This window comes from Rhamphochromis sp. 'chilingali' (assembly GCF_963969265.1).
Source record: "Rhamphochromis sp. 'chilingali' genome assembly, chromosome: 10".
Lineage (NCBI taxonomy): Eukaryota > Metazoa > Chordata > Actinopteri > Cichliformes > Cichlidae > Rhamphochromis > Rhamphochromis sp. 'chilingali'.
This window is the reverse complement of record NC_137937.1, coordinates 34,465,922-34,477,966: the sequence shown is the minus strand read 5'-3', so window position 1 is coordinate 34,477,966 and position 12,045 is coordinate 34,465,922. Positions and strand designations below refer to the sequence as shown.

Sequence of the window (12,045 nt, the reverse complement as noted above, 5' to 3'; positions counted from 1 at the left end):
TTAATGTCCACAGAAAAACCATGTTCCATACATTATGTATCATATGGTCATCCCATGATTTCTCCATGCAGCCTCCAGAAAGCTGAACATGCTTAGAAAAGATGTCAAGAAAGGTTATATTTTTATTTGGTCGTCCTAAGTAAAGCACTGTCCTCACAGCTCCTTCTGATCTGTGTGAGTTTGGGTCATGGATTGCTTCTGCTCATTGAGGAATGACACTATTCAGGGTAAGAGAACATATTTGTGCCACTTAAGGTGTTTTCCGAGATACAGCTGCAGGTTGCTCACTGTGATGACTGCAGAGTTTTTATCCACAGCAGTTCTTCATTTTTATTTTTTATTTTTATTTTTTAGAAAAGATTGAAACTGTTGCTTTGGTTTTTTGTCTGCTTGATGTGTTTCAATTATCCTGTCAGTGCAGCAGATGAGGCGTTTGGGTCTGTCAAACTGGCCAGCAGGAGGCGTCAGTCACCTCTGCAGCCAAACCTTTGTTTACTGTAGCCGCTCTGTGTGTCAAGTTCATTTACTGTGTTAATAAAATGATGCAAAACTTTGGGGTGTCGGTGTAATTCCCTCCAGAAAAGGACCAAAGCAAAATGTGCATTATTTCATTGACTTGTCTACATCCAAAACAGCTTCAGAGAGGAGAGGGGGGTCTTGGAGAAGAATAAACACAACGTCCTCAGCACCACTTTCACACTTTACGTTACTCTGTATGAAAAAAATAACTACACTTACTCACATATTGTAGTTACAGTATATTAGCCCAGCTAAATTACAGACCATAGACTCAGTTTTAGGACTCTGAACTAGACTAAATTAGAATATGCCGCTCCGTCTGCTACAAATGAAACTCTTACACTTTCATGTCATTTAAATTGCAGTTTGCTTTGAGCCCTTGGTCCCAGATTTCTGTGCTGTTTTAGTGTTTGCATTTCTTATTCTTGAAGTTGTTGAGCTTGTGGTTCCTGTTTGCCTTTGTTGTTATTTTTTTACAAGATGTTTGGGTTGTGTGATATTATCTTATTTCTGTGGTCTCTGTGTTGATTTTGTTATGACAGTCTCCCTGTTTATGCCTCTCTTTGTCTCATCTTCATGCTCAGGCTTAGCTGTTTACTTCCTTACTTTTTACTTCCTGTTTTATTTTTTAAGGTTAGTTTTCTTTCGTGTCTTACATTAATTTTACATTCTGCCCTGATTGTCTTCACCTATGCTCATTTCTTTTCATCTTTGTCTCTTTGTTCTTCTGTCACGTCCCAATCAGCTCTCAGTGTAAATGTAGCCCTGTTTTCCCTTTTCCTTTGTGATAAGGCATCTGATAGACGGCTCATTTTTGCTTACTGCATGTGGTTTTCTCTCATTTGCTCCTTCGTATAGCTGAACTTTAGTTTATGGTTTGGATCTTTAGCATTTTGCTAAGTAGACCAAAGATCATGGCCTTTGTTTTTATTTTGACAGCATACTGTATTTGGGTCGTCTATACTGCACAGCCTTGACACATATCTTTGACACCTGCTGTCAAATCCATAAGTATTTGAGATAATAACCCTCAGCCGCTACAGTGGAGTGGCCTATAGACCTGGTCCCTGTACTACGAAGCAAGTTCACATACCCAGGATATCTGGATTCACTTAACCTAACAATCAGGCTAAGCAGTCAAGGTGGATATCATCTTAATAAGATGAGTGAGTTCACGTGACCTGGAAACTTGGAAACATGACGAGAACTCAACACACAACCTGACACTGGACAAAGGAAGACATAGGACTTAAATACACACAGGAGGTGATCAGGGGAAGTGGAAACACCTGGAGAATTAGCTGCGTAAATATAAGTAAATGAGACTTAAACATAAACAATCAGAATCAGAATACTTTATTGATCCCTGGGGGAAATTATTTTTTGTTACAGTGCTCCATTTTAAACCAACATTAAGACAAGACAGACAATACACTAACTAAGAATAGTACAATATATACATATATATACATACATACATACATAAGTCACTCATAAATAAATAGCTGAACAAGAAACATGTGTAGTTATAGCAGCAAACAGTGTGTTAAGTGGATGCGTTGTACAGGGAGATGGCCACAGGCAGGAATGATTTCCTGTGTCGTTCAGTGGTGCTTTTCGGTAATCTCAGTGTCTCACTGAACGAGCTCCTGTGACTGACCAGCATGTCATGGAGTGGGTGGGAGGTGTTATCCAACATTGTCTTTATCTTGGACAGCATCCGCCTCTCCGACACCACCTTGAGGGAGTCCAGCTCCATCCCCACAACATTGCTGGCCTTACGGATCAGTTTATTAAGTCTGTTGGCATCTGCGACCCTCAGCCTGCTCCCCCAGCATGCAACAGCATAGAGGATCGCACTGGCCACCACAGACTCATAGAAAATCCTCAGCATTTTCTGGCAGATGTTGAAGGACCTCAGTCGCCTCAAAAAATAGAGACGACTCTGGCCCTTCCTGTAAAGTGCTGTGGTGTTTTTAGCCCAGTCCAGTTTATTGTCAATGTGTACTCCAAGGTATTTATAGTCCTCCACAATGTCAACACTGACCCCCTGGATTGAAACAGGGGTCAAGTGTTTCCTGGTCTTCCTGAAGTCCACGATCAGTTCCTTGGTCTTTGCCACGTTGAGCTGCAGATGATTCTGCTCACACCACGTGACAAAGGAGTCGACCACAGCCCGGTACTCTGTCTCATCATCCCTGCTGATGCATCCAACCACCGCAGAGTCATCAGAAAACTTCTGAAGATGGCAGGTCTCTGTGCAGTGGCTGAAGTCTGTGGTGTAGAGGGTGAAGAGGAAGGGGGAGAGGACAGTCCCCTGTGGTGCCCCTGTGTTGCTGATCACCTTGTCAGACACACACTGTGGGAGACGTACATATTGTGGTCTTCCTGTCAGGTAATCAACAATCCAGGACACCAGAGAAGCATCCACCTGCATCGCTGCTAACTTATCACCCAGGAGGGTCGGCCTGATGGTGTTGAAAGCACTGGAAAAGTCAAAAAACATGACCCTCACAGTGCTCGCCGGCTGGTCCAGATGGGTGTAGACACGATTGAGCAGGTAGATGATGGCGTCCTCAGTTCCGAGACGAGGCTGATAAGCGAACTGAAGGGGATCCAGGTGTGGTCTTACTATGGGTCGCAGCTGGTCCAGGATGAGCCTTTCCAGGGTCTTCATGATGTGGGAGGTCAATGCCACGGGCCTGTAATCCTGGGGGCCACTGGGACGTGGCGTCTTTGGTACAGGGACGAGGCATGATGTCTTCCACATCACCGGGACCCTCTGCAGACTCAGACTAAACAGTTTATGAAAGACTCCACACAGCTGGGGGGCACAGGTCTTGAGGACAAGGGGACTCACTCCGTCTGGTCCAGCAGACTTGCCTGAGTGAAGTCTCCTCATTTGCATCTCAACCTGGTATTGAGTGAAGGTGATGGGTGGGGGAGGGGTGTCAGGAATCTCACAGGAGGCAACATGTGAAGAGAGAGGCTGGCACAGTGGTGTGGCTCTGGATTCCAGGCTGACTACAGGTGAGGTTGTGGGGGTAGGAGCAGACACTGTGGTGTCGAATCTATTGAAAAACAGATTCAACTCATTGGCTCTATTCTCACCTCCCTCAGCTCCCCTGCTGTTGGTTGGCCTGAATCCAGTGATGGTCTTCATGCCCCTCCACACCTCTCTCATGCTGTTCTGCTGGAGTTTCCACTCCAGCTTCCTCCTGTAATTGTCCTTAGCCTCTCTGATCTTGTCCTTTAGTAACACCTGGACCTTCCTCACCTCCTCTTTGTTGCCCCCTCTGAAAGCCCTCTTCTTGTTGTTGAGGAGGGCTTTGATGTCCTTAGTCACCCACGGCTTGTTATTTGGGTAACAATGAACAGTCTGAGCTGGAACAATGGAGTCGGTGCAGAAAGTTATGTAGTCTGTGATACACTCAGTAAGCCCATTGATGTCCTCGGCGTGAGGCTCACAGAGTGTTTCCCAGTCGGTCACCTCGAAACAGCCCTGTAGTTCTGCTAAGGCCTCCTCTGACCACCTCCTGACAGTCCTGGTGGTCACAGGTTCCCTCCTCACAATTGGCACATAGCGGGGGGTGAGGTGAATCAGGTTATGATCTGACCTACCAAGTGGGGGGGAGGGAGGAGGAGCTGTATGCATCCTTGACGTTAGCATACAGTAAGTCTAAAGTTTTCTCTCCCCTGGTGGGACAGTCCACATATTGTTTGAATGTTGGTAGTGTATTGTCCAGTGATACATGGTTGAAGTCACCCGAGATCACAATAAAGGCACTCGGGTGCTGAGTCTGTAGCCGAGCTATGGCAGAGTGGATAGTGTCACATGCAGCTGTGGGGTTAGCAGAGGGGGGTACATAAACAGCCACCAAGATGACGTGAGAGAATTCCCTGGGTAAATAATACGGCCTGAGTCCAACAGCACACAGTTCAGTGTCCGGGCAACAAATCCTTTCTTTGATTGTTATGTTGGCAGGGTTACACCACCGGTTGTTAACTAAAACAGCAAGCCCACCTCCTTTCCGCTTACCGCTAGCGATGAATGAATGAATGAATATCAAAGTATAAGAAAACTCCAAACCCTGGGTCAATTGACCCAGAACCGTGCCATAATATTTGAATATTAATGTGTAAGTTCACAGATTTATCAGTATCACATCATTAAGACACAGGATAATCTGATTGATTATAATTCTTATTACATTAAATGAGAGTTTAGATACCACAATATGTACGTCTCCCACAGTGTGTGTCTGACAAGGTGATTAGCAACACAGGGGCACCACAGGGGACTGTCCTCTCCCCCTTCCTCTTCACCCTCTACACCACAGACTTCAGCCACTGCACAGAGACCTGCCATCTTCAGAAGTTTTCTGATGACTCTGCGGTGGTTGGATGCATCAGCAGGGATGATGAGACAGAGTACCGGGCTGTGGTCGACTCCTTTGTCACGTGGTGTGAGCAGAATCATCTGCAGCTCAACGTGGCAAAGACCAAGGAACTGATCGTGGACTTCAGGAAGACCAGGAAACACTTGACCCCTGTTTCAATCCAGGGGGTCAGTGTTGACATTGTGGAGGACTATAAATACCTTGGAGTACACATTGACAATAAACTGGACTGGGCTAAAAACACCACAGCACTTTACAGGAAGGGCCAGAGTCGTCTCTATTTTTTGAGGCGACTGAGGTCCTTCAACATCTGCCAGAAAATGCTGAGGATTTTCTATGAGTCTGTGGTGGCCAGTGCGATCCTCTATGCTGTTGCATGCTGGGGGAGCAGGCTGAGGGTCGCAGATGCCAACAGACTTAATAAACTGATCCGTAAGGCCAGCAATGTTGTGGGGATGGAGCTGGACTCCCTCAAGGTGGTGTCGGAGAGGCGGATGCTGTCCAAGATAAAGACAATGTTGGATAACACCTCCCACCCACTCCATGACATGTTGGTCAGTCACAGGAGCTCGTTCAGTGAGAGACTGAGATTACTGAAAAGCACCACTGAACGACACAGGAAATCATTCCTGCCTGTGGCCATCTCCCTGTACAACGCATCCACTTAACACACTGTTTGCTGCTACAACTACACATGTTTCTTTTCCAAATATTTATTTATAAGTGACTTATGTATGTATGTATGTATATATATGTATATATTGTACTATTCTTAGTTAGCGTATTGTCTGTCTTGTCTTAATGTTGGTTTAAAATGGAGCACTGTAACAAAAAATAATTTCCCCCAGGGATCAATAAAGTATTCTGATTCTGATTCTGATATGTGTGAGGCACAGCTGTCGTGGTGGTGTTTAACGATCTGAGAGAAATAACTAAATAAATAGAATTTAAATGCAGGCTTAATCTGCATGCAAACATGATATGAAGTAAACAAGTAAAAACAGGTGGGAGTCAAGGACAAGGAGACGTGTGCCACAGTGCAGTTCATTCATTCCCAGTTCACATCTTGCTATGATATAGTAACGCAAACAAGCCCAGTAAAGCCTTTCTTTTCAGTTTCAAGTCTTCTGTCATAGCCATCTAAAGATATTAACTCTTCCTAAGATGAAGAAGATTATTTTGGCTGCTCCTGTATTCACAAAAGATGATTTGCAGACTATTCTTTGTGGCAGTTGCCCTTCGTGACACAATTTTATTGGAGATTATGTATCGGAATTTCAGGAGCGGGATCACACCTCCAAACACACTCCTTCCGGTTGTCATCTGTATAGGTTCCCCCAGTTCTGCAAGCTGTTCATTCTCGTTTGCGTGCCCCACCGTCCCTCCCTCCTTGTTCTCAATTCTTTAACTTCTTCCTTTCTATTTAGTGCATGGGGATCTGTCAGGCCCAAGAGCCATCGCCAGTCCCCTTCCGGCCTTTCCCAAAGCGCAGCTCAATTCATGTCAAAGCATTCACTTTTACCTACTAGAACGCTGTCAAACCTAAAATGAAGACGTGGGCCCAGCTAGTGAACAGGAGTTTGGGTCTCCTCCTGAGTTTTAACAGGCACTTGTTAGGTAAATGTGTAAAGCACTACACTACGGGACCAACAGACTAACCTTTCTTAAAGATGTGCGATTGCCCCAGTCTAACTGAGGCTTTGGAGATATTGGCTAACAACAAACTACCATCCTCTGAACTGGCACAATAACTAAAAGTAGCCAGTCCCAGTTGTGTTTTAAGAAAAAGAAATCTTCAAGTCAGACAAGTCTTGTTGTGACTATGTGTTAAAATGTTCCTACAGATTTCTTTCTACAGTTTGTTACTCAAATTAAAAACTCAAAAACTAATGTGGTATCCATTCCTGTAAAGAAAAATATCAAAAAAGTGCAAAAGTTAAACATGAGAGAGGCGAAATGTTTGAACTGTTATTTAATTGAAATACATGTCAGTACCATTAGGTTTTCAGTTTATTATCAACAGTACCCAAACTCCATATTTAGTTTTGTACAAAGAGGTATCGGCAATATAAAAACACAGTACACATTAGTTAGACATACACGTACACGTCTTCTGAATACATTTCACCCATACTTCAAGTTTCAGGGATCTCTCTGTCTGTGTTCGGATCAACTCTCTCCTCCTCTGTCGCGCACACAGACCAGAGCTGGTATCAGTTGACCTGATGAATAACCATAGACTGGCATCAGGAGCGTCACGCTAAATGAAAATGTTCTATCACTAATAAATATGCTTCCATATCCTGCAGGCACGCCGGTGTGGCGTCAAAAGGCAGGAGACGGAATGGAAATATAAGCTATATATATATTTATATATATTTAATTTTTTTTTTACTTCCTGTTTGGCCATACCAGACGCTAAAACTGAAACACATTTAAATAATATTTCATAAACAGTATCTGTTTTAAATATTCTACTCATGCAATATCTTCAGTTGAGAAATAATTTAATAGAGCTCTTCCTTGCAGCGATAACAGGAGCATGCTGCTAACTGGTGATAGAGGTTTGTGAGACCGCTTTACTGTTGACTCCGTTGTGTCTCCAACTCCGCATGTTGTTTAGCGCAAATTTTCTAAAGGAACTGAAATGATGGACCCATAAATATTCAGTAACAACTGGTACAACAGGGTCTGCAGGGTTAAATATAAAGAAAATAAGAAGAAATATGATAATAAGGGAGAGGCATGCTCTGCTTTATTTTCCCCGAGGGGCTGATAAATGATAAATGAGCCAAAAACGGCGCTTCCTTGGTTCACTACTAGAGGCTGGGTCAAAAAGTGAGTGAGCTCAGGAGCAAATTTAGAGGGCACAACGCTCTGACTGTGAGAACAGAGGCTCCACTCACCTGCTGTTTGTACCTGCTGTTACTGAGATGCTGCCACAAGGGTCTTTATAAGATACGTGAGGATTATTTTGAAATATTACTCATGCAAAGCTACTCTGGTAGAATCTAAAAATACAAATATTGACTGGAAAAGAGCAGAAAGGAACTATTTAATATTTGATCATGCATTGTGTCGGAAATCCTCTCAAAACAAGAAGAAACTAAAATCTTTTTGTAGCATCGAAGCAGAAAAAAGAGACGTTTGTTTACTTGTCCTCATTAATTTCAAAGTGCCTCCCAAAGTGCACATTTCTTTTGTCTAATTTTGTGTGAGAACACTGCAGCTGATGTTGTAACATCAACAGGAACTGACAGGACTTCATTTGAGATCATTTAAACTGACCCATCTAAATCCAAGTTATCTGAGGAACTTCGTCTTTTTAAAAAAGGCAGACTGACATTTATCTTTCCCTCATTATTCACAGTAACTGCTGTACAGCTGAATGTATTTCCTCATGCCGGAGTTGAGAGTCAGGGTGGAGAGAGGCTGCGGCGTCCTCGACTAGGAGGCTGGAGGTCGAACAGCGCGGCAGGAGTGGCAGCAGGCCTTGCTGTAGTACCAGTGGCTACACAGGTTGACCTTAAGAGCTAGCAGGCAGTTGGTGGAGGGCCGATCCTGACAGCTCTCATCTGGGAAACAGTCAGACTCACAATTAGTCCTGGAGGCAACTTTCAAACAGCTGTGGAGATTATACTCCACTCTGAGCTGTCTATCTTTCTTCAATACTGCCTCTGCCAAAACTGGCAGACATGAGTAAAAAAAAGGCAGCTGGCAGTTCACTTATAACGCCTGCAAGACTCATTAGGAACAGTGGTTAGGAGGGAAGTAGCAGATTCTCTTTGTTGTTACCTGGAGGCTCAGTGGGGCACGGCTGCAGAGTGCAGGTCTGTTTGGCCACTGGTTTGGTGAGGGGGTCACAACCTCGGACCAGCTCCCTGCCCTGGTAACACTTCACGTCCCTCATCCTCACACCGATGCCACATGTCTTGGTGCACTGAAGGCACATGAAGCCAGAAACACAGTCATTAAACACGTCTGTTTTGCTGTTATCCTAATTTATCTTCATTTTGAGAGTTTATTTCACACTCGAAGACTTTCTGTGGACCCACCTCAGACCAGGGGGTGGTGTACCATTTGAAGCATGGCCTCTCGAAGCAGGTGTTCTCTTCTTCAGGCTTCTCGTTCCCCACACATGCCTCCTCATCGAAGATCTGGAACTTTCCTCCGCTGATGCCGACGCATTGAACGATCCTCCGTTTCACACCACGACCACAGGTTGTGTTGCACTGCAGTTAAAGGTAAAATCTTTGTAGCATTGTTAACATTAAAAAGGGACTTTGTGCATTTAAAGTTTCTTCATAAAGCTCTGCAAATATTTCATAAAAAATTATATCCTTAGTTTATTTGTCTTGGGGGTTTTTTTGTTAATAAACAGTCTGAAAAATGCAAAAGTTGCAGTGCAAGTTGGGCCTTTTGTTTTATAGAGGAAATGTTCACCCTGTGAATATATTCAGAACCTAACAGATCTTCCCTGCATATTCATGAAAATGATAACACTATCTCCAAACATGCTCCTTTCCTTTTTGTTTGAACTGTTACCACTGTGTGAAATATTAAATGCTGTTAGATTGCATTATTTTAAGAAATCCCATGCTTGTAACAATTCTTTAGCTATTCAGTGACAGGAGAGGAAAGTCTTTCAGAGAACAACAATTAAAGAGTCTTTGGGTGAGCACTGACTGTTTAGGGTGTTGGATAAAAATGTCCCAACATTTGCTGTCTTCTTTATGATTACCCTCTGTTGATATCCTGAATGTGGTCTGTAACTGAGTTGGTACATGTGACTGATACATGTCAAAGTAACATCCACCTGAATGGCAGGAAACCAATAACCTTGTCTGGCTGCCTTCCCTTCTGCACTCACACATACACTTAATGTAAATATCAATCCATTCTCTTCCGCTTATCCTTTTCAGGGTCGTGGGGAGGTTGGACCTTATTCCAGCTGTCTTAAGGCGAGAGGCGCAGTACACCCTGGACAGGTCGCCAGTCTGCCGCAGGGCTAACACATAGAGACAGATAACCATTCGCATTCACATTCACACCTATGGGCGATTTAGAGTTCCCAACTAACCTATAGCCACTACTGCATGTCTTTGGACATCTTTAGTGTGTGATTAAGGTTGTCTGATTAAATCTGATTAAGGTGACAGACCTGGTCACCCTAATCCAAACTAAAACTAAACTAAAACCTAACCCTTACAGGCTGCTCTACAAGAGGTAATGATGAGAAAGTTCCATATGCAGCTTTTCAAATGAGTTAGTATTGAAATATAAGATGGCCTGTAAACAAGGTTTCCAAACAGGGAGACCAAAACCCTAAGCTACTGCAGAGGTGACAGGTTCATATCCATTCCTATATTTTTAAAGGAACAACGCAGGGGGCATCCGGAATTGAACCAGAGACCTCGTGATGTGCAGTCAAATACTCTTCCACTGAGCTACTGCCCATGTCTGACATGTTTCAACAGAAAGCAAATGCAGCACGCATAAGGCAGGGATTATAATCTGTTGCAGACATATGCAGGCATCACGGGTGAGGAGTCTCTCTGAGTACACTCAAGTCTGCTCAAAACCACCTGAAGGGCAGATGGATAGCATGTGCACTGACAAATAGTGTCTCAGTGGACAAATATGAACTATCACAAAAAAAATGTGCAGGCAAGCTAACATCTGCACATATCCAAGTCACTCAGACCCAAGCAGACCCTAGCATGCTCACCGAACTGTATGCTCTAATACATGTTAAAACCAGATCCTTAGATCAAGGCTGTTACTGGTAGGTTTAGAATGTAGTAACATTTCTTTAGCAAAAGTTTAAAACTAGAGCGAATTAGAATAAAGCCTTAAATGCATTTAGGTTTATAAAGGAACTATATCTAAGTGTTTTCATGGGATTAGTCAGTATCCATCCAGAGGAAACAGCTGCATGATCTTTACTCATAAACTAGTTAGAATCCTCTTGTAAAGCATAAATTTCTTTCCCCTTCCATAACTCTAGGCACTGGGATTTGAACAAGAGACCTCTTAAAGTGCAATCAAATGGGCTCCCACTGAGCTATAACTCCAGGTCCCCCCAAACACGTGTGTCATGCTTTTCTGTGATTACAAAAATCACTTAAAATGTGTGTCAGGTCTGCTCGTAGTAACATCTTAATTCAGACAGTGTGTATCCGGGCCTCACCCTCTCCCAGTCTTGACTCAGCCAGTGCGGAGCGCAGTCTCTGTCTCCACAGGGGTGAATGGCTAAGGGCTTGTTCTCTGCTGAGCACTGGTTCTCGGGAACCACGCGACCCTCCGGAGCCTTACAGTACACATGACGCACCATCTTCCCCTGGCCGCACGACCCCGAGCACTGCAACAAACAAAGGTCACGCCCGATGAGTCATTATCAAGCGGGAGCAATTGAGTTCTAATCACAGTTATCTGCAACCAAGCTTTGTCGCACACAGCGTGAAGTCATTTCAGGTCACCTCACATCATGGAAAATAAAAGATCAGCATGTGAGGCCGTGTTTAGGCAGATGTTAAATAACAACACATGTCACCAGAGTTTAATATTTACTGCAGTTAAAGTAGTTCATCAACAACACAACAGCAAAACCTCACTATGCTGCGCACACTGAGTTTATTATTAAAAACTATATTTGTTGGTCGTGCTGCGATTAAACTTTTAGACCAGGCGTGTGTAGCTCAATAAGCAAGTTTTGTAGCAGCATAGCTTTATCCACGTCATTTACATTTACGAGACAGGCGTAATTTCAAACCAATTTCCTTCCAGTACAGAATAAACTTGTAAATCTGAAGACATCAGAAATGAAAAGTTACATCTGGTTACATCTGTTCTCAGTTGGCAAATTTATGAAAACAAAGATAAACTTTTTTGGCCTTGAGTTGTGAATTGTGATTTTTGTGTGTCAAAGTGACAGCTCTTTAGTTTTCTGTGTTTTTCCAAGTCGGAGGCTGCGGTTGTAAATTAGTCCTGCGATTTTCCAGACTTTCACTTTGAATGGAACATCGGCAACTACACCTCGTGTCCGTAACACAATAAAAGCAATAAATTCACACCGTGGCACTTAAAAGACGGCTGGGACAGACGAGCTGTTTTTCCAACAACCATG

General features: G+C 43.5%; 1 protein-coding gene across 2 annotated transcripts in view; it reads right to left on the bottom strand.

The window, feature by feature from the left end:
- Positions 1-6,890: 6,890 nt before the first annotated feature.
- LOC308404464 (ADAMTS-like protein 2) overlaps positions 6,891-12,045 on the bottom strand; it is a 43,426-nt gene continuing 38,271 nt past the window's right edge. For both annotated transcript variants that reach the window (XM_080894529.1, XM_080894530.1), the window contains exons 16-19: positions 11,110-11,280; positions 8,975-9,151; positions 8,715-8,859; positions 6,891-8,494 (exon numbers count right to left, since the gene is read on the bottom strand). In XM_080894529.1, the coding sequence (XP_080750655.1) occupies positions 8,367-8,494; positions 8,715-8,859; positions 8,975-9,151; positions 11,110-11,280 (621 nt within the window). In that variant the 3' untranslated portion in view covers positions 6,891-8,366. The remainder of the gene's footprint in view (positions 8,495-8,714; positions 8,860-8,974; positions 9,152-11,109; positions 11,281-12,045) is intronic.